Consider the following 22600-nt stretch of genomic DNA (forward strand, 5'->3'; position numbering starts at 1 on the left):
CTCCTGCCTCAGCCTCCCAAGTAGCTGGGGCTACCTGCCACCATGCCTGGCTAACTTTTGTATTTTTTGTAGAATTGAGATTTCGCCATGTTGCGTCTGGTCTCAAACTCCTGAGCTCAGGCAATCTGCCCAGCTTGGCCTCCCAAAATGCTGGGATTACAGGTTTGGGCCACCACACTGAGCATTAAAACTGTTGCTCTACCTGTTCCAAAAGTCTTAGTGCTATTATTATTTTATTTATTTATTTTTTGGGGCCTGCTGTTGTTTCCTAGGCTGGAACGCAGTCTCGGCTCACCGCCACCTCCACCTCCCAGGTTCAAGTGATTCTCCTGCCTCAGCCTCCCGAGTAGCTGGGATAGCAGGCATGTGCCACCACACCCGGCTAATTCTGTATTTTTAATAGAGACGGGCTTTCTCCATGTTCGTCAGGCTGGTCTCGGACTCCCAACCTCAGGTGATCCGCTTGCTTTGGCCTCCCAAAGTGCTGGGATTATAGGTGTGAGCCACCACACCTGGCCTAGTTTTTATCTTTAATAACCTTTAAAGACTACAGAAAGACTAGTTATTATATTTTCTATCTATTGGTTTTTTATTAAATGTAATATATCCACTATCTTGTGCTATACATACATCTAGCCAGTTTGCAAACTTGATCAGCGTCTTCTGGATCTTGGCCTGTCATGAACTGAAACAGTTGCCTTGAATTTTTTCATGCTTTCATCCAGTTGTTAATTAAATTTCTGTGGGTGTGGGAAGCTCCTTATAATGGAAAACAAAAATCCCTCTTATTGTTATTGGGGACTTGAGCTCAGCTAACCAGAAAACAGGTGACTTTTTTTTTTTTTTTTGACATTCGCCATCATCAATCAGAAGGACTGACAGAAACCAAAACAAGTTTTAAAATTATTATTCAAAATTTACAAATCTAAGTATAAAAGAAATTTAAATAATTAAACTTTCAAATGCACTAAGACTTCTGCGATGCCTTCTGCAGCCCTGGCCCCTGCTGTCCCCGCCAACCTGACCTGCTGGCATTCAGTCTCTTCCATCACATTTGAATAAATCACTCAGAGGCCGTGATTTCACTGCACCATGTATGGCATCTGCGCCTTCTTTGGCAGCCATGGCTGCCTTTCTGTTCACACACATTTCGTTTTAATAACAAATGGACAGGCCGGGCGCGGTGGCTCAAGCTTGTAATCCCAGCACTTTGGGAGGCCGAGGCGGGTGGATCACAAGGTCGAGAGATTGAGACCATCCTGGTCAACATGGTGAAACCCCGTCTGTACTAAAAAAATACAAAAAATTAGCTGGGCATGGTGGCACGTGCCTGTAATCCCAGCTACTCAGGAGGCTGAGGCAGGAGAATTGCCTGAACCCAGGAGGAGGAGGTTGCGGTGAGCCGAGATCGCGCCATTGCACTCCAGCCTGGGTAACAAGAGCGAAACTCCGTCTCAAAAAAAATAAATAAATAAATAAATAACAAATGGACACACCAACTACTTCTTTGGACTTCACTAGTTGGCCGTGGTTGATCAGCTATTTGGAATGCAGCTAATTTGAGTGAAGAAATATCCATATATGTGGCCCTGTTACAACAGCGAAAGTTATAACTGCTAAAAAACACGCAACACCACTTTGAATATGAACACCAGACCAACGTGAATGGTGAGATAATCATCGTCTTTATGACAAAGGAGGAACTGAGCGAACAGTTTGTATGTTGGATGATGTGTTTGCAATTCCTTTGCTAGATACTGCCAATAAGAACGTGTTCTTGGGCAGAGACCTGGGAAGTTGGGTTTTGCTTAAAGCCATAACAGAAGATGGATTTTGGTTGTATGTTCAGAAGCTGAAGGTCTTGTTTCATTGGAGCACTCCGTGACTCCCCTTTTAAAAGTGGAGCCTTTTCTTCTGGGACACCATGAAGTTTTGGATTTAAAGGCAAAGGGCAAAGTTGCATCTGTGGAAATGGTTAAATATCATCACTGTAGGCACAACCTCTGCATGCCCTCTGTGACAATGTGGAGAACCTTTTCTCGGGTTTACAGACAGAAACTTTGAAGAACAAGCTTCGGTTCCTTTTTAACAGTCATATTAAGAAACATTTAGAGCAGGCGTCCCCAAACTTTTTACACAGGGGGCCAGTTCACTGTCCCTCAGACCGTTGGAGGGCTGCCACATACTGTGCTCCTCTCACTGACCACCAATGAAAGAGGTTCCCCTTCCTGAAGTGCGACGGGGGGGCCGGATAAATGGCCTCAGGGGCCTGCATGCAGCCCGTGAGCCGTAGTTTGGGGACGCTGAATTTAGAGCCAGGTGCAGGGGCTCACACCTGTAATCCCAGCACTTTGGGAGGCCAAGGTGGAAGGATCACTTGAGCCCAGGAATTTAAGTCCAGCTTGGGCAACATAGCAGGAGCCCGTTTCTACAGAAAATTTAAAAATTAGCCAGGAGTGGTGGCACATGTCTGTAGTCCCAACTACTTGGGAGGCCAAGGCAAGAGGATCCCTTGAGCCCAGGAAGTTGAGGCTACAGTGAGCCGTGATTGTGCCACTAAGCAACAGACTGAGACCCTGTCTCTAAAAAGAAGAAAGAAGAAGAAGGAGAAGGACAATTCTGATGACAGACAGAAGGACAGGCTCCATTTTACTAGGGGCTTAGACTCTGAGTTGGTTGCTGCTACACAGGCGAAGCAGCTGAAAGAGACGCACTACAAAATACGCTCCCCAGACATTTGCAACTGGCATGGAGGACAGCCCTGATTTACTGGTGCTGAAAGAGTGGCAGATCATATTGGAAGTGAACATCATGAAATCCTCTTTCACTCTAAGGGAGGCACTCAGTCTCTGGATTAAGCCATATTTTCCTTGGAAACGTAGGACATTACAATAATTCGCACTTTAGTAGGTAAGTATTTAATGTCCAAGTAGATTTGGAAGAACGCAGATAGCATGGTGAGCTTCTCTGGACAGAGATCAGATGAACTTAATCAGGGTTACATATATTTTCACGAGGCCGAGGAAAGTGAGAGGCCTCTGAAGGAGCTCTCTTTGTCTGATGTTCTCAGCGCAGATCGAGCTCCCCACACTGCCCACGGCCTTGAACTGAGAGTCTGGTTTCTGCATCACTGATTTTCTTCCCTGTAACATGTCTCTGCCACCAGAAATGAGAACTCCAAAGATGGGGTCGAGAAACAGCTCCTGAGAGAGACATTGGAGGACTCCAATCTGATACCCTGAAGAGATTCTCTGGGGAACAAAAGAAGCCTTCGGGGATTGGAGTAAGAATTCCTGGCTTAAGGTGTTACAAGAATATGTCGAACATCAGGTTGATGATGCAATGATGGCAAATGTGGGCCAGAAATTTCCCTTCAATATCCTAAAGCCAAAGAAGGCTATTACGGCCCTCGAGGCTTAAACATCGCTACCCAGGCAGGGCTGAGTGGCTGAGCCAGTACCGCTTGCCCACGTGGACTGATGCCTGCTCACTGACCCACTGCAAGTCAGCTGCCTAAGTCTCGGTGCTCTCTGAGCCATAGAGCAACAGCGAGTGTTCTTCTTGTTGTGAAGGGCAGGAAGAGTGGGGACAGAGGGGAGCAAGGAAAATCTACCACCTGGACCTACTTGGGTGTGAAAAAAATAAAAGTCTTAAAGAAAGAAAGAAAAAGACTTCTGAGACATCCTCTATGTCTTAAAACTTCAACAAGAGTGAGGAAACAACTGTGTTTTACTTTTGTGCCTTTCAAATTCTGTGTGAGGTGACCAGGACCTCCTCTTCCTGGCCCTGGCACAGTCAGCCTGGATCCTCTGCCCTCAGCACCCAGGGCAGCCTGGGTCCCCGCAGGTGGGTGCATTGCTGTGGAGCACGATGCTGCTCCAGCAGTTGCCTAGCAACAGACGCTCACTCTGGCAGCAGGTGCCACTCTGCTCTTGGTACCCCCTACCCCAGCCCTGCTCCCACTGCTTCAGGGGGCCAGCTGGTACACATGATGCTGATCAATGGTTCTAAACACAAATGAGAATCAGTTTCCCAGACCAGACTACAAAAAGATCAGATGATTGGGTGAAAAAAATTTTTTAAGGTGTGTTGAGTTCCTACTTGAAAATAGGCGAAGATTGGCTTTGCATTTTTCCTAAGAAATGTCTCGTCACTGTGTAAGGAAAGTGCTTTTGTGTTTCAGAGTGCCGGCATGTGTTGTGGCACACATGGCAGGTAATGGTGCGAATGTTGCAGAGAGACTAAAAGGCTCTGTGTCCCAGATACTCTTCTGAGCCTCTCAGCCTGTGTAAAATTATGAAGACAACAGTTCCTCCCTTTTACGGCAAATACCAAGTAAATTGTTCCATGGAAAAGATTTAGCCCTGTGCCAGCAATCACTCCATAACTAGAAGCAGTTTTACAGTACACACATTATCATTATATTATTAATATATTAACTTCCTGGGTATATTAGGGTATCTTTTTCATCACATCTGTTTACATAATCCTTCTTAAATTTCAACTATAGGATTTATCTTTAACCCTGATTGCTAAATCTGAACAAGTGGAAATCTTTTACTATATTTTTTGGGTAGCTAATTATCAGACTGCCTTAAAAATGTGGCTTCTAGGTTCTAATTTAATTCTCCCTTCATAAGTTTTCAAGGGATTTATTTTGTCCCCTGCTCTCCAACAATTTATAGAAATCTTGACATTAAAAAAAGTTGGCAAATTCTTATAAATATCCCACTACTATATGCTTTTTAAAAATACATTTTCTGGCTGGGTGCAGTGTTTTACATTTATAATCCCAGCACTTTGGAAGGCCAAGGTAGTTGGATCACTTGAGGTCAGGAGTTCGAGACCAGCCTGGCCAACATGAGAAAACCCTGTCTCTACTAAAAATACCAAAAAATTAGCCTGGTGTGGTTGCAGGTGCCTATAATCCCAGCTACTTGGGAGGCCGAAGCATAAGAATCACTTGAACCTGGGAGGCAGAGGTTGCAGTGAGCGGAGATCGTATCATCACACTTCAGCCTGGACACCAGAGTCAGACTCCATCTCAAAAAAAAACAAAACAAAAAAAATTTTCTTACCTTCTGGCTGCCCCACTAGCCATAGTGCATGCTGGGTTGATATTGCTATGTGTGAATATATGTGTTTGTACACTCACAAGATGTGAGGTATGGAAACTGCTAAACAGTCTCTTTCCACAAAACTTGAACTTTTGACCTAGCTCAGAGTGGAGTCTGATACGGTATGTTTGCTTCTGCCTATGTCTAGAAAAGTAATTCACTGCTTTTTAAAAATGTATTTTTATTTTCACTAAGAATATTTATTTAAAACTACTATACTGAACAAATATTTTATGAATTTAACCTGTGGTCATGAAATTCCTTTGATGAGAATTCACATTTTGAGCTGGACTTATCTTTGGCTTTCATGACGTCATTCATTCCCTTGACAAATATTCCCAGAGCATCTCCTCTGGGTCAGGTACTGAATCAGGTGTGGCAGGTACAAGGACAGGCTCAGCCTTGGCCCTCAAGGGGTCCACGGGCTAGTGGAGTTTTGAGGGCACAGTTAACAAACCATTGCAATGCAAGCTGATGGGTGAGACCAGTGGAGACTCTGGTGCTCCCTCCGAGCATGAGAAGGCATGCCTAACCCCCAGTGAGGGAGGCATGAGGCCTAGCTTGAGGCTGGAAGGATAACTAGGGGTTGGGCCAGAAAGGAGAGTCCCTAGGTGTTCCCAAGACACGAGCAGCACATTTAGGACCAGCCTGTTCAGGAACTGAGAGTGTTAGGAGGGATGGGGTGAGCCCTAAGAAGGGGAGCGTTTATACCAACCTCACCAGAAGGACCAGGCCCAGCGTTTGTAGATGATGGGGACAGTGATGTGGCTGGATTTATATAATCACAGTGGCAGCATTGTGCAAGGTGCACTGAAATGAGACAGGAGGCAGTGAAACCGTCCGGAGGCCTCTGAAATCCAGCTCTGAATTAGTCATCTAAGACCACAGCAGTGGCAGATGCTGCAGAAAGAACAGGGCAAATACTCAGGAAACAGCCCCGAGGGGATGCAGTAACTGTTGAGGTTTGCAAGAAAATGGAGTCTGGCATGACTACCCACCGTTCTGGTTTGGAAAATTAGGGGCTTTTATTCCAGAGAAAGAGGGAGAGAGGGGCAGGTAGAAAGTGTGAGGGTGGCACGGGGCACGAGCTCAGTCCTTGGCAAGGTGAATTTGAGACACCTGCGGCAAGGTGGGGACGCGTGTCTGGGGGCATGGTCAGCAGGATGGGCTGGGCTGGGGATCCGTGGCCAGCGTGGTGAGAGCTGAGTGGACAGAGTATGGCGGACGCAGTCAGCCCGCCAGGAACACGTGTGTGGGTTGAGAGGCTGTGCTGTGGGGAGGGCTCTTCGGCCCCTGGGTGGAGGAACACTGATGCACCAGCCAGAAGGACAGCCTGAAACCCAATGCAGTCTCCAGGAGGGGTCAGAGCAGGCGGCACAGAGAGGCAAAGAAAATAAAGACCATAACTCATGGATGAGGCTTAGCCCCTGGCAGGCCCTGGATGACCCGATGAGAGTATTTTCCCTGTGGGGTGAAGGCAGAAGCCAGGCTGCCAGGGGCTGAGATGAGAGCAGCTGAGGGGAATACAGGCGGAGACAGACGACCTTTCTGACTCTTGGCTGCTGTGGGCAGGAAGAAAACTGGTGGAACTAACAGGGGGCATGAGGTGGACGGTGTTGTGGGGTTCAAGTGACACAGAGTTGAATGTGTTCGCTTGTTTGAGGGAAACCAGCCAGTAGCGGGAGAGGCTGAAGCAAGAGTAGAGAGGGAAATGTGCGCGAGGTGAGGGGCACAGGTCCACAGGGCAGCAGCGCCTGAGGGGCCGGGGCGGGCGGGGGTCTGTTCTCGTGAAGAAGGCCAGCTCGACGGTGAAGAAGACCGTGCAAGCTTTTCGGAAAATGGAGGGACTCGACGACAGGGCTGCGTAAAGGCACGGAGAAGACTGAACGGCAGCGCCAAGCCCGAGACTGTCAACCGGGAGCAGCCGCACAGGGGAACAGCGACCTCTCCACGCCCACGGCTGGCGTCCACGACTACGGTCCGGCCCCCTCTTCTGTCCTTCTTCCCCCAAGTCCAACACTGCAAACACCACGCTGCCGGCTGCGGCCCTATTGGAGGGCTCTCAGTAAGGAGGGCAGGTGCCAGTCTCGCGCCCTAGTTCCTTCCTCTGCTACAACGCCATGTTCGAGGCCACAGTGCCTTCTGAAAAAGTGGGAGCGCAGCTCGGGAGCACTGCACAGGAGAAACGGGGGCTGGAGGTAAAGACAGGAGGCTTGGGAGGCGGCGGCGTGGGCGAGCTGGAATAGTCTAGAAACTGAGCGGAACAAAGGCGGTGTGACTGGTGAGCCTCGGAGGGATCCTCCTCCCTGCTAGAATATGCATGATCCTGCGCGATTCCTCGCCCGCCAGGAGCAGGGACGCGTCCGAGCCTACACTGGGCGCGCGCCCAGACACACTCTCCTGGCTCGGCTTGCAAGAGAGCCACGCGGCCGCAGCGCGGTGGAGGGGCTGCGGGCCCCGAACCCAGGTCCGCCAGCTGTAAGCGCCCCTGCCGGCCGAGCTCCGTGGGGGTCAGCTCCCTGACCCCTCCAGCGCGGGTAGTTCCTCTCCAAGAGCTTCCGGACCAGCGGCCCTGCCGCCCCCAGAGCCAGCCTCCCTTTCCCTTCCCCAATCCGGGAGCCTGGACCAGAGAGGGGGCGCACGTCCGACGGCTGAGGCATAGCGGGGCGCCAGCTGGCCCAGCAGGTGCCCATCGTCGCCCTGTGGGACTTCGGCGGTGAGCTCCGTCCTCCACGCCAGGCTCGGTCACCACCCCGGCGGGAACCCGACACCCAGCCGAGCGCGCCGCCCCCTCGGGGACCCGCTGGGCGGGGCTGAGCGAGGCTGGGAGTGCTGGCGCGGGGACGCAGGGAGAACCCCGGGCTCAGCGTCACCTCGTCTGTCTCCAGCAGAGCCCGGCACCCTCGCCCCCCGTCTCCGTTCATTATGCTGTATTCATCCAGCAGAGTTTAAAACAATTCTCTTTTAAAAAGGCGTTTTACTCCGCGCGTCTTCCTTACAGCCATTTAGTTGGGAGTTAACGGTGGGCAGGGGGAGGGAGAAGAAACGCCTGCTCTGAATCGGAAAACACCGAGAGACCAGACCATCTCTTTCAGCAGCAGCGAAGAGAGGAGCCGTCGCGGGAGCCGCACACGTCTCCAACTCTCTATTGCTTTTTTGCGCACATTCCTAACTGCCTGACGTCCATCCCAGCGAGCAAGCATGGGGTGTTTGGGCAACAGCAAGACCACAGAAGACCAGGGCGTCGATGAAAAAGAACGACGCGAGGCCAACAAAAAGATCGAGAAGCAGTTGCAGAAAGAGCGCCTGGCTTACAAGGCTACCCACCGCCTGCTGCTCCTGGGTAAGGCCGGGGGGCACGTGGCGGCTCCCGGCCCAAGCGGAGCACTCAGCCAGGAGCGGCGAGCGCTGTGAGGGGAGGGGAGTGGAGGGGAGGGAAGAGCAGGGTCGGGCGGGGGTCGTGCGCTCCAGGGGGCTGCAGATCCCGGACGGCGACCCGGGCGAGCTCCTCCAGCCAGGAACCCGCGTGTGGGAAATCCCCGTGCTGGACAAGGAGAATTGTGGTGAGAGACGGCAGCGATATCCGGACACAGATCACAGCATTCTTTCTGTTTGTTTGCAGGGGCTGGTGAGTCTGGGAAAAGCACGATCGTCAAACAGATGAGGATCCTGCACGTCAATGGGTTTAATCCCGAGTAAGAATAATCAATTTCGGTTTTGCTTCCAAACTGCATGCAAACTTCGTCTCTCTCCCAGACGTCCCAGAAGTGCTTTCTCTAAACAGTGCACTTGATAATTGAGTAGACATTCAAGGGGGGAAAAATTAGATATTTGCTGTTGGATTTGGTATATTTAGGCAAATCCTTCTGCTAGTAACTAGTTAAAAAAAAACTTGCTTAATACAATGTGATTTACAGGTATTATTGGAGTGTTGATCTTTATCACTGGTATTGTTCTGAGCACACTTAACCAATATTTCAATATATTTTTCAATATAAAATTATTTGTTTGCATCTTTCAGTTTATAGCTATCAACATATTATCCGTACGATAGACCTAGGTAAAATACATTTACAAGTGTAATTGCGGCGTTATATTTATATGCAGTATCCATAGTGATTTTGTCATGTTTTTGTGTAACCTGCATAGTTGTTTAAAGCTATGGATTTAAAACTGTGTGCATTCAAGTTTGTTTAGAGTGCAAATTAGAAAAGGGGGTTGCTTTCCTTTCCCAGATAAAATCTTTGCAGATGTTGTCCTGGAGGTTGATACTGACCTCTAGTGAAACCAGTCTAGGTCAGTGCTGTAGTTGGAAATTTAAAATCCCACTCAATTGATTGGAATCAGTGCTAAGGGTAAATTAAGATAATAACAATTCTCTTTCAATACAGGGAAAAGAAGCAGAAGATTCTGGACATTCGGAAAAATGTTAAAGATGCTATCGTGGTAAGTACTTTTTAAAAATGTTTACTAGAAAGGTCAAGTGCACTTCATTGTAAAACTGTGTAGACAGAAATTACATATTTGGGAGGCCGAGGCGGGTGGATCACGAGGTCAAGGGATCGAGATCATCCCGATCAACATGGTGAAACCCCGTCTCTACTAAAACTACAAAAAATTAGCTGGGCATGGTGGCACGTGCCTGTAATCCCAGCTACTCAGGAGGCTGAGGCAGGAGAATTGCCTGAACCCAGGAGGCGGAGGTTGCGGTGAGCCGAGATCGCACCATTGCACTCCAGCCTGGGTAACAAGAGCGAAACTCTGTCTCAAAAAAAAAAAAAAGAAAAAGAAAAAGAAAGAAATTACATATTGTAGATTGTCATACGTGGAGCCTAAATGTTTATCCATATTTTTTTCTTATTTCATTTTAGACAATTGTTTCAGCGATGAGTACTATAATACCTCCAGTTCCGCTGGCTAACCCTGAAAATCAATTTCGATCAGACTACATCAAGAGCATAGCCCCTATCACTGACTTTGAATATTCCCAGGTAAGAAATGCTTACTAAAGTATTTTAAATAGTGAAAGATGGAACCATTTTTAATAAGGTTGCTGATTGAGAATCAATATTAATACTAATTCATTATTAACTTTCTTTGAAATTCAGCTTTCTAAATGCCTAAGAGGAATACTTATTCTGTGCCAAAATATTTGTATTTGTTAAAAATATTAATGACAATGGGATTGCAAGAAATGCTTTTATGAATGTATGGGGATGGCTGATAATCAGGAAGACAGCATACCTTTAAGAAATGTTGATGGTGCTTTTTTTCCTGTCTGTATTCTTAAATTAACAATTAGGCAGTTTCCCAAATAACACCAGTAGAGATTACATGAGTAGAGAAAAATATTTATAGTAGGTAATTGCCTCCATGGGAATTCTAGAAACAACAGAATTCAGTTTGCTTTTAAGATGCACAGGCTTCAGATCAATTGTGAAAAGAATGCATTGTATAAAAAATGATAACATTAATTACTTCTGAATGTTTACTTTATCATGTTAAAATGCAGTTTGGTTCATATCTGCATTACTTAAGGCTGCTTTTCCTAATCATTTGAATGGCAGTATTGCTTATGCAAAAGAATGAGATCAGTATTAGTTTTCTCTCCTTTTCAGAATATACATTTCTTTAAAATATTTGATCATTTTCATAAAGCGTGTTTCAAAGGAAAAGTATTTTTTTATATTAATTTTTTTTTTTAAGACGGGGTTTCACCATGTTGGTCAGGCTGGTCTTGAACTCCCGACCTCAGGTGATCCCCCCGCCTTGGCCTCCAAAGTGCTTGGATTACAGGCGTGAGCCACCACACCTAGCGTGAAAAGTATTTGTTAAGTGTCACAGAAAGTCATTTTTGTGACAGTGCACCAGAAGAGCGTGTGTGTGTGTGTGTTTGTGTGTGTGTGTGTGTTCATCAATAACAGTATTTCAAAGTTGGTATTGCCTGGCATGGCAGTTTGGAGACATTCTTCATTCTTAGAATCCTCCCTTTGAAGGGAAGCTTGTGCAGAAACCAGTGTGTAAAACAGAGAGGCCCTGCCCTGACTGCAAGGCCTGTGTACACCTGCTCTCCCCACCTCTGCTCTACAGAGCACCGTTGCTCTGTGGGCTCTCTATTGGGATGGCTAGTAAGAATGACTTTTTTAAAAGGCTTTTATTTTCATCTTTTAATGTGATTTTTGCTCTTATAAGCATACCAGTGTAGAGCCAGTGATATCTGTAGAACTTCTACAATGAAGAAGCGAGAAGTGGCACACTGGCTGGAAGAAGGGGCTGGGCATCTGGCCCCATGTATCTTTAACCGGATGGCTTGGAGAGAGCAAGAAGTTGATGTGATAGGGGGAGGGGTAGACAGAAGATGCTCTAGCTACACCAGGAGCCTCTGCTAACTGGAGCTTCAGATGTCCTCCCAGTTCTCACTGATACTATGAACACTGGCAAAATCACCCAGAACTACATGGTCCTGATTGAAATCAGGAGTGGTGTTCCCTTTCAACTTCAGATATAGACATTTATAGAAAAGCATCTGTGTCCTCAGATTTATCCTATCATGTTTGCCTAAAAGTAATCATAAAACACCTTATATATTTAGGGGGAAATTCTATTCTTAACATCTAGTGAGCGACCAGGCATGGTGGCTCATGCCTGTAATCCCAGCACTTTGGGAGGTCAAGGTGGGCAGATCACAAGGTTAGGAGTTCGAGATCAGCCTGGCCAACCTAGTGAAACCCTGTCTGTACTAAAAATACAAAAAATTAGCTGGACGTGGTGCCTATAATCCCAGCTACTCGGGAGGCTGAGGCAGGAGAATCTCTTGAACCCAGGTGGCAGAGGTTGTAGTGAGCCAAGATCTTGCCACTGCACTCCAGCCTGGTGACACAGCAAGACTCCACCTCAAAAAAAAGAAAAAAAAATCTAGTGAGAAATCAAAATTAAGATTTATTAATCAGTCCCATGTCTTCTTTCTCCTGTTCATGACAATCTCAGATGATGAGGCATCCTATACTCAATCCCAAATCCAGAAACAATTGGCAACTCCCACCTGTATTATCTAAGGAATCCAAAGCATCTAATTTGTGAAACTGTTTTTGGAATTAAATAATGAACATTAATTTTAAAAAGCTTGAGAAACCATTTGCTTTGAATGCATATATTTTCATATAGATAAATCAAGGTTACTTAAAAATGATTATCAGAAAGCATAATTATCATTAAAATAATATAATTAGAATGCTCTTTCAGAGGTAATACTTTTAGGTGGGTTAGTTTTACTGATGTTTTTTAAGCCTAACAGTCTGTTGTCTTAAATGTCAAATGAAAGTATATTATATATATATATATATATATATATATATATATATGTATACTTTTATTTTTAATACAGCCCAGACTTATATAAGGAAATTAATGTTAAATATGCAACATTCCTTCTATTTTCAATTTTAATATGCACACAATTTTAGTGACATTTATTTCATAGTGCTTGGAAATATTTATATTGCTTATCTTGTTAAATTGTATAGTTCTTGGTTTCATATTTTGATGATCCTCATTCAGAATGATATCAAGACAAATCTCTGACTTATATGCTTCATTGGTACATTTGAAGAAAATTGAATTTTATTTAAAAGAATCTATGTTGTTTATAAACACACAAGTAGAGCTAAATCAAGTATTTTAATAGTAAACAAAACACTATTTGACTCAATCCAGTACTTTTTTGAGATTGAATCTTTGAGAAAGCCTGTCAGTGTCACAATTCAATTATTTGAGGGTCTTAAGTTTATTTTCCTGTAGTAGTAAAATAACTTTTGAACGAAATACATTCTATTAAAATTAAAATTTCATTTTAGGGTTCTTCAATTTAAGAAGGAAAATGAGAAAAAGATCTTAGAAACAAACATCTTGAGAATTTTCTGTAATAATATCACATGTGGGGTAAATATGAGTGGGTTGCCCTTTGGGTCTTTTGCTCTTCGAGGTGCCTTTCATTTGAATTTCAGTTGAATTCCATGAATCTGAAGTTGTAACAGAAAGCAGGCAAATGTGGTTAACACCTATCAGCCAAGGGTTGCTGTGGAGAGGTGGGTGAGACTCAGGCTGGATCTCATCATCGGCCTTACAGGCCAGATGTGCCCTGACACACGAAGCGTTGGAGGGTTCTAAGCAGTGGAGCGATGAGATCTGATTGTGTTCGTCAAGATCACTCTGGCTGCGGGTAGAGAATGGATTGTGGGAAGGCAGGAGTTGAAGGAGGGCAGCCACTTTGGTGACTGTTGTAATAATACAGAGGAAAGTAATGGTACAACTCTCAGTGGGAGGTGATCATGGGGGTGGAGAAAAGTGGCCTGAGTTGGGATTTATTTTGAAAACACCATTTAGACTGCTGGCATGTGGATGTGGGTACGGAGGGGAGATAGGTCAATCAAGAATGACTTTGAGTGTTTGGGTCTGAATTTCCGCATAGAAGGAAGAAACAGGTTGGGAGGAGGCAGGTATGAGAAGGTTTTGTTTTCCTGGTGAGTTGGAGATGGCTATTTTGGCATCTAAGTGGAGACGCCAGGTGGACAGTTGAATGTGTGAGGCCCTATGAAGAGCCATTGCAGAAGGAAGGGACGTCAGCAGCGGGCAGTGCTGATGGGGAGTCAGGACGGACATTAAGGTAAAATGACTTTGGCAGCTCAAGGTCACCAGTGACCTTGAAAAGGACCCAGGTGGAGGATGTTATGGGGAGAATGTGATGTGAGCGGGTGGGGAGGTGGCAGGGGCAGATGAGGCTCTCCGGCGGTTTTGCTGTGGAGGAAGGCTGAGGAGCCAGGCAGCAGCTGGGAAGATAGGTGAGGTCAAGAGAGGGTTTCTTTAAGATAAAAGACACAAAAGCCTGTCTGAATGCAAAGGGCTGGAATCATTTGGTAAAGCAGGAGAAAGTGACAATACAGAAGAAAGAGGCTGTGTATGGCAGGAGCCCAGTCCTTGAGAAGGTGAAATGGGGTCCAGAACAAAAAGGGACCAGACCACCTCCCCACTTGTTGAACAGGAGGGAAGGCAGAAAACAGGTGCGGACACAGGTGTGTTTTCAGATTTGGTGACAGAGAGGGGAGGGAGGGCTCGTTAGCACAGTCTTTTCAAGCAAATTGTTAAAGCAAATGGGCGGCTTACATGGGGATGATCGTCTAGTTTTGCAATTATCCGTAAACTGGCCCATCTCTTTTTTGTGGTGTTGTTTAAGTTATGATGGACAATGATAGCTGATAAAGTTCTTGTGACATCAAACTCACATGATACAATTATTCCCTTCACAAGCCAGAAATGTAAAGGGGTGTTTCATACCAGGTCAAAGCGAGAAACAAAAAAACTTCAGTTGTCTTCACAGCAAACCGGCTGGATATTTGTCGCAGAATAATATGAAATCTTTGGAGACAAGGCCAGCAAAATGTGTTAAATTTTAATTTCGAATGAAATCATGCAAACATGTTTTACAAAACGTAAATCATAATGGAAAAGTACTGGGATTAGCTACAGATAACAAATGACAGTCGCCTGATGAGAGTTTTTCTCATGAGTACACCCAAAACTTCAGGTGATCTTTGCTCCAGGCTTGACTCCCACTCAGAAGCCCCTCACTAGTTGTCACCATGTCTTCACAGCCAAATTTTGCATAGCAGCCAGCACATACATCGATGAAAAGAAATAGTCTTAGGTGATTCTGCTGAAACATAGATCAGCTGATCACTTATAAAATAGGAAAACAGGCCGGCACAGTCGCTCATGCCTGTAATCTCAGTACTTTGGGAGGAAGAGGCAGGTGGATCACCTGAGGTCAGGAGTTCGAGACCACCCTGGCCAACATAGGGAACCCCATCTCTACTAAAAATACAAAAATTAGCTGGGCATGGTGGCAGGTTCCTGTAATCCCAGCTACTCAGGGGGCTGAGGCAGGAGAATAGCTTGAACCCAGAAGGTGGAGGTTGCAGTGAGCCAAGATAGCACCACTGCACTCCAGCCTGGCGATAGAGTAAAAGACCTCATCTCAAAAAAAAAAGAAAAGAAAAGAAAAAAAAGAAAGAGGAAAAGTGTTGTGGTTGCTTCCTCCCCAAAAAATCATTTCCTCCCTGAAAAATCCTTTAGCACAATACCAAGCAAAATCACTGTTGAACTCGATTGTTATTCATTTGTTTGATTTTTCTTCTTAAAATGTGAATACTTTATTCGCTCTTTTAAAATTGTATTTTGCTAGTTTTTTCTAAGAGGAAAAGGATAAATAAGGCTAAATAAGAAAAGGAAAAGAACTCTGATCTGTTGGGCAGTAATCTATCATTAGATATTTGGGCATTTCCTAAATTATTCCCGAGAGAGCAGAGGTCAGCGTTTCACTTTCCACTCAGATGAGAGCTACTCTGTCACTTTCCAACAGTGGCCCCAAGTCAGGAGGTACCCAGTGTGGCTAACGTCTGAGTGTTTAGTCAGTATGCGAGTAAAGGAAGCCACAGTGGCCTGGGCCAAGGCCCTGAGAGCCAGATGGCCGGGTGTGACCGTTAGCAAGTAGCCTACGCTCAGTGCAGTTCTGTGGCCCTGCATAGAGAGCCAAGTGCAGTGCCCAGCCCAGTGAGCACCATGCACAGTCTCAGCAGCTGCTGCCCAGGTACTTGTCGCATCTCCTTGGGGAATGTGTGCAGACACTCCAGAATGGACATCATGCAGTTAGATTTTTCCAGACAATATCTATGTCCCCTCTCCAAGCCTGTCTCTATCTCCTGTTAGAAGGCTTTGCGCCGTGGTTTTTCATGTGTATGCCTTTCTTTTAATGAACCAAGCTGAAGTCCACCATGTAAATCAGGTCAGCAAGAGTTCCTCCATGACAGTCTCCACTTGGGTTCCTCGCACCCTCGGTGACCATTCCTGCCCAGAACTTCATCAAACCCACCCCAACACCATCAGAAAATGACGGGGCTGGCTGTGTTCTCTCCCTGAGGACCAGGCCTCCTTCTTCACCGCTTCCTCTCTCCACGCACGGCTCACTCTTGGAGTGCATCTCATGCTGGGTGCACTGCAAACAGTCTCTCTGAATCCACTTCAGAAAGGACCTGTAGGCACAAGGAGTCAGGGGACAGGCCGACTGGAATGTCACACAGTGTTAAAGAACATGAGTTCCCCACACATACCGCAAAACAACAATCGCCTAATTCAAAATGGGATTGAAATTGATTGCTCCACAGACATCCTGTTCTTTTCCTCTTGCATTAGTGAGGTCTGGCTCATGTTTTATAGGAGAAAGGCAACCTTTGAGCAGGTATTAAAAGGTCACAGTAAACCTTGCTTTCTGCCGTACACTGAACCTCTTAAAGACTGGTATGTCTGGCGTGGAAGGAAAAAGTACCACATTTTTCCTTCTGATATTTTCAGATGTAATTAATAAATGGAAATTTTTTATAGGGGCCCACATGGGGTGTCGATGCCCCTCTGCTGGTCTGATATGAACGGGAGTCACTGGGAGAAGGGGCTTTGGGCTTGGCACTGCCCCTGGGTGTTCATGGGGGCTGAGGTGGGGCTGGTAAGGAGCCCCTGCAGGGTGGCACAAGGATGGACAAGATGCAGACGCCCCCAGGCCTGGGAGTCTGTGGACAGGATGAAGTCTGCATCTTGAAGGGAAGTCTTAAGGGGAGGGGTGGGCCCAGCCTACCTGTATTGAAATTCTAGCCCTGCCGGGCCCTTGCTGTGTGACCTTGAACACATGACCTCATTGCTCTCTGCCTTTCTCAACAGTACAGTAGAGGTGATGGCAACGCCTACTTTCCGTGGCTGATGTGAGGATTAAACATGGTAATACCTAAAACGGTGGCTGGGACATGGGCGGTACAGCTTTAAAATGAGCAATCCTACTCTGCTGGAGGAAGTGAAGCAGAGCGAGCACCGTCCCGGGCCTCGCCTTCCTTCCCAGGGCTGGTTAATAACTCCACCTCAGTCCACCCGGCCCCCAGGAACCGTGGTCCGACATGGCTTACTGGCCACTCTCTGGATTCAGGGGGAGTCAGTCATACCCCTTAGCCGTCACCACCTGCACCTCCACCTCGAGCCAGCATTTGTAGGCAGGCTCTTCTGTGCCATGCCGAGAGCTGACATCCCTAACACTTCACAGCCCTCCCGGCAGAAGGCATCACTAGTAATCCCCAAAGGACGTCGGACCCCTGACTCCTCAGGAATCCTCATTCCCGTGCCCTCTCAGAGCACAGGTTCCCAGGTGGAGTCTCAGGCTCCCCTGCAGATTACCGTGGACCTCACTTCCTGCCTGTTCTCTGTTAGCATCAGCCCTCAGAGGTCGGCTCTCCTTCTCTTTCTCTACCTTATTTTCCACTGGATTTTCTTCACTGACATTGGCCTTTGTCTTTCCCACCATCTGGACTTGCCTGGGTCCTGCCCTTCTGATCCTGTGGCTGAGCTAGCCACGGATTCTCTGAGGCTGCCTGGAACGCCCCTGGATTTTGCAGATCTCTGAGGGATTTTTTACCTCACTCCCGAGGGCTACAGTTTCTGCCCAGTTTTGCTACAAGTTCCAATAAGCTGCGGCCTCATTGTTTCGTGCTGACCGCAGTGCACCTCTGCCTTGTGCTGTCTAGTAGAAAAGTGAAATGCACCTTGACTGCACCCCTCAAAGAGAGATCATGCTAAAATAAATACTTCACAAATAGTCAGATATCATGAGGGGACATGTTCTCTGGTTTTTACAAAAGTCCTAGGAAAGATCTTTTTTTTTTAATAAACAGTAATTTTTCTGGTACTAATTTGCATACCTGGTTGCTGGAAGCGGTGAACGCCTGTGTCTTAGGCTCAGGACTGCCATATTGATTCTATAGGGCATGACAGAAGCTTCACTTTGCAGAGGAAAACAGTGATGTGTGTTGAAAATAGATGGCACGTGAGGCCTCAGGGACCACTTGGCCTGAGAGCCCCAGCTGAGGAAAGGGAGGCACAGGAGGTGGAGAGTGCGAGGCAGCTTGGAAATTGATTTCCTTTCCCAGCTGTCCAAGGAGCTTCCCAGTAGTCGGCGAAGAGGGAACATGGCTTCCTAGGCCACCTGTCTTTCCCGTGAAAGGTTGTCATCACAGAGTAGTCCATAAGCAGCAGTTTTCAGTGGCGCCACATGGAGGTCCCAAGGCTCTCCCTGCCAGCGCTGTGGAGGGAGGCAGGTGACATGGAGGAGGTCACGTGGACTGCCCTTGCTTCCGCAATTATTCAGCACACATATTATCCATCTCGTGGACACCAAGACAAATAAGGAACAGCACTTTTCTATGTTTGGCAGGGATACAGGCCTAAGAAATAAAGGGAGTGCGTTGTGTGATGCTACATTTAAGTAAGTTCTTGGGGGCACCTGGGGACACCCACGCAGCTGGCTTCACACTGAGCTGAATCTTCCTTGAACGAGAAGGGCTCAGAGGGCAGGTGGACCTAGAGAGGACAGTGCCTCGGGGCAGGTGGCACCTTCGGAACCTGCAGACCCAAAGCCCAGTCAGGCCACAGCGGGTTACGGGAGAGTCCTGCGTGCCTGACCGAGAGACCTGAGCTTCCTCCTCAAGGCTGGGGAGAAACAGTCCACGGCTTTCTTCCAGGGAGGGACAAAAATGCACGTTTTCCCTGGAAGGATCACTTATGAATTCTTAAAGAGGCCAGGCTTCATCTCTGCTGTGGGGATGGTGCTCTGGGAATTTGTCTGTCATTGGACAAAGGGCATTTCCTGTGCCAGAAACCTGCTTCCAGGTCTCACATGGCTTGTGTCATGATATTAAGGAAAAGGGAAACCCCCACTAAGAATGATTATTTCCTATTCTGCACATCCAAGATGCTAATAAAAGGAATTTTTATCATTATGGTAAAATATTTCAGTTAGCCACATTACATTATAGAACTTCAATAAACATTACATTACATTACATTATACAGCTTCAATAAACATACTTTTCTTAAATTCCATTTTTTTCTTTGCAATATTCTCATAAGAGGTGCTCCTAATAAATGTTAGCTTTTTATTTTGAAATGATTTTAAACTTTACCTGAACAATAGAAAAATAGTACAGAAAACTGCTATATGTCCTTCACCCAGATTCATCAATAGCTAATGTGTGGCCACATTTGTGCCCTATCTCTCTCTACACTAACACACATTTTTGTGAAACATTTGAGAGTTGGTTGTAGACATCATGCTCCCTCACCTCTAAATACGTCAGTGTGTATTTCCTTAGGATAAGGACATCCACTTCACTTCTGTAACCACAGCACAGGTATTAAAATTAGGAGATTTAGGCCGGGCGCAGTGGCTCAAGCCTGTAATCCCAGCACTTTGGGAGGCTGAGGCGGGTGGATCACAAGGTCAAGAGATCGAGACCATCCTGGTCAACATGGTGAAACCCCGTCTCTACTAAAAATACAAAAAATTAGCTGGGCATGGTGGGGCGTGCCTGTAATCCCAGCTACTCAGGAGGCTGAGGCAGGAGAATTGCCTGAACCCAGGAGGCGGAGGTTGCGGTGAGCCAAGATCGCGCCATTGCACTCTAGCCTGGGTAAAAAGAGTGAAACTCCGTCTCAAAAAATAAAATAAAATAAAATAAATAAATAAATAAATAAAATAAAATAAAATTAGGAGATTTAACATTAACATAATAACTTTTTTTTTTGAGACAGAGTCTTGCTCTGTCTCCCAGGCTGGAGTACAGTGGTGCAATCTCGGCTCACTGCAGCCTCCCGAGTAGCTGAGACTACAGGCACAGACCACCATGCCTGGCTAATTTTTGTATTTTTTGTAGAGATGGGATTTCACCATGTTGGTCAGGCTGGTCTCTAACTCCCAGCCTCAAGGGTTCCAACAGCCTCCCAAAGTCCTGGGATTACAGGTGTGAGCCACTGTGGCTGACCACCATTTTGTAATCAACAAACCTTTCTCACATTTTACCAAGAGTCTCAATAACAATATAATGAAATAATAGCTGTAACAATAATAATAAATAATGATATTGGTAACTCTGGTCAGTAATCCAATCCAGGATCAAGCATGACACTTAACTTACATTTCTCTCTATGCTAGAATAGTTGCTCAACTGATCTTTTTTGTCATGACCTTGGCCTTATATTGACTTCCTAGAACACCCACACTCAGAGTTCCTTTGAAGTTTTTGTGTTTTGCAGCAACAGCAGAGAAGTGATCATGAATCCTTCCTTTTCAGTGCATCTGTGATGTTAACTCTAGTCACTAGTTAAAGTGGGGTCTGCTTCTATACAGGTGCCCTTTTTCCCTTGGTAATTTATAAGTAAATTCTAGGAATGTTCTCTGAAACTATACAAATATCCTGTTCTTTTTTTTCAAGACAGAGTCTCGTTCTGTCACCCAGGCTGAAATGCAGTGGCACAAGCTTGGCTCACTGCAGCTTCCTCCTTTTGAGTTCAAGCGATTCTCGTGCTTCAGCTTCCCAAGTAGCTGGAATTACAAGTGCCCGCCACCATGCCCAGCTAATTTTTTTTTTTATTTTTAGTAGAGACCGGGTTTTGCTATGTTGACCAGGCTGGTCTCAAACTCTTGACCTCAAGTGATCCGCCCACCTTGGCTTCCCAAGGTGCTGGGATTACAGGCATGAGCCACCACACCTAGCCCAAATATCCTGTTCTTATTAAAACTCACACTGTAGTTTTTGCACACTAATAAACGAACAATAAATATGTAAGGGAGCCAGGTGGCTCATGCCTGTAATCTCAGCACTTTGGGAGGCCAAGGTGGGTGGATCACTTGAGTCCAGGAGCTCAAGAGACCAGCCTAGGCAACATGGTGAAACGCTGTCTCTACAAAAAATACACCAGGTGTGGTGGCTCCCACCTGAAGTCGCAGCTCCCTCAGCCTGGGAGGCAGAGGTCACAGTGAGCCAGGATTGCGCCACTGCACTCCAGTCTGGGTGGCAGAGTGAGACACTGTCTCAAAACAAACAAAGAGATGTAAGTTGTGTGTAGCTAAGTGGGGTAGGCTGGAGTCAAAAGAGGCAAGTATATCTATGAAAGGTGAATATAGACTATACATACTTAAGACTTTATTGTTGTTAATAAAAGAAAATGTTGGTTAAAGGTTGTTTTACACCCACTCTTCAAATATCTGTAAAATCAGTTAATATTCCTTATGGTTAACAGCACAGACTGCCCCGTAAAAACACCTGATTAAAAAAAAATGGAGATGGTGATGCTGCTTTAACATAATAAAAAATGCATCATTTCATGATCTCGCTAATAAAAGTACATGCAGGACCAGCCACAACAGCAACCTCTCAAACTCACCTGCACACCAAGAAATTGGGACTTGAGCCACATTACTACTTTTATCTAAAGTATTTTTTCTTATAATAAATAATTAAAGGGTCACAAAGTAATTAAGGCAACTTTTGGGTTTTTTTTTTAATTTTTGATGGATATAGTTGTACATGTTTATAGGGTACGAGTGATATTTTGATACAAGCATACAGTAAGTTATCAAATCAGAGTAATTAGAATATCTGTCACCTCAAACATTTATCATTCCTTTGGGTTAAGAATATTCTAATTTCAGTCCTCTTGTTATTTTGAAATATACAATAAATTATTAAGTTACAGTTGCCCCATGGTGCTACTGAACACTGTACCTTATTCCTTCTCTGCATCTGTACTCTTATACCTGTTAATCTTTCTCTCTTTTACCCCCTTTCCACTATTCTTCCCAGCCTCTGGTGACCATCATTCTATTCTCTATCTCCCTGAGATCCACTTTTTAGCTCCCGCATAGGAATGAGAATATATGGTATCTGTCTTTCTGTGCCTGCCCTATTTCCCCGAACACAACGTTAGTTCTATCCATGTTGCTGCAAATGACAGGATCTCATCTGGTTCCATTCATGTTGCTGCAAATGACAAGATGTAATTCTTTTTCATGGCTGAATAATATTCCATTGTGTATTTGTGTACCATATTTTTTAAAATTTCTTGGATAGGATGTCATTGAAACTTCAAATCCTTTGAAAATGTGAGGCTGAACAAAAAAGATTTTTGTTTCCAAAGTTCACCTCCAGTTTGAATGAACTAGAAGTTTCTTGCTTGGTTTACCGAAGGAGAAGCTCATCTCTAAGGATGCTTGCTCTTTTCAAAAGAATATGGCATTAAACATACCTTAAGTATTAGAGCATTTTGTTCTTATCGTTGCTAGTTTTATGTAACTGAGAGAAAATATTTTGAATGTCTCAGCACTCTCTCGGGAATCAGCAGAAGGAGCAGAGCGAGGAGGCTATTCTTGTGCCAAATTAAGACTTAAATGAGTCAACACGTGTGGTTTGTGAGAAAAGCACACTAGGTTTTAAGAGGCAGAATAATGAAGTTGTTCTTGAGAAGGTTCCTTTGAAACACTGGCTTTTTTATTTTTTAGTTTTGCATGAGAATGTCATCCATGAAGGTGTGGGGGTTTTTTTCACTGCTTAAAATAATCC

At 45.5% G+C, this 22600-nt stretch overlaps 1 protein-coding gene and 2 pseudogenes across 3 annotated transcripts in view; all 3 read left to right on the plus strand.

Moving 5' to 3' along the window:
- GNAL (G protein subunit alpha L) overlaps positions 1–22600 on the plus strand; it is a 193066-nt gene that overhangs the window by 57090 nt on the left and 113376 nt on the right. The window contains exons 1-5 of one of the 3 annotated variants that reach the window (XM_010335582.3): positions 7462–7833; positions 8216–8460; positions 8740–8812; positions 9509–9563; positions 9989–10108. In XM_010335582.3, the coding sequence (XP_010333884.1) occupies positions 8319–8460; positions 8740–8812; positions 9509–9563; positions 9989–10108 (390 nt within the window). In that variant the 5' untranslated portion in view covers positions 7462–7833; positions 8216–8318. The other 2 variants (XM_003924856.4, XM_003924858.4) reach the window with 2 other exon arrangements.
- On the plus strand, positions 1638–3528 carry LOC104650863 (asparagine synthetase [glutamine-hydrolyzing] pseudogene; annotated as a pseudogene).
- Positions 2256–3517, plus strand: LOC141580993 (asparagine synthetase [glutamine-hydrolyzing] pseudogene; annotated as a pseudogene).

The sequence above is a fragment of the Saimiri boliviensis genome, chromosome 13 (genome assembly GCF_048565385.1).
Source record: "Saimiri boliviensis isolate mSaiBol1 chromosome 13, mSaiBol1.pri, whole genome shotgun sequence".
NCBI classification, from domain to species: domain Eukaryota; kingdom Metazoa; phylum Chordata; class Mammalia; order Primates; family Cebidae; genus Saimiri; species Saimiri boliviensis.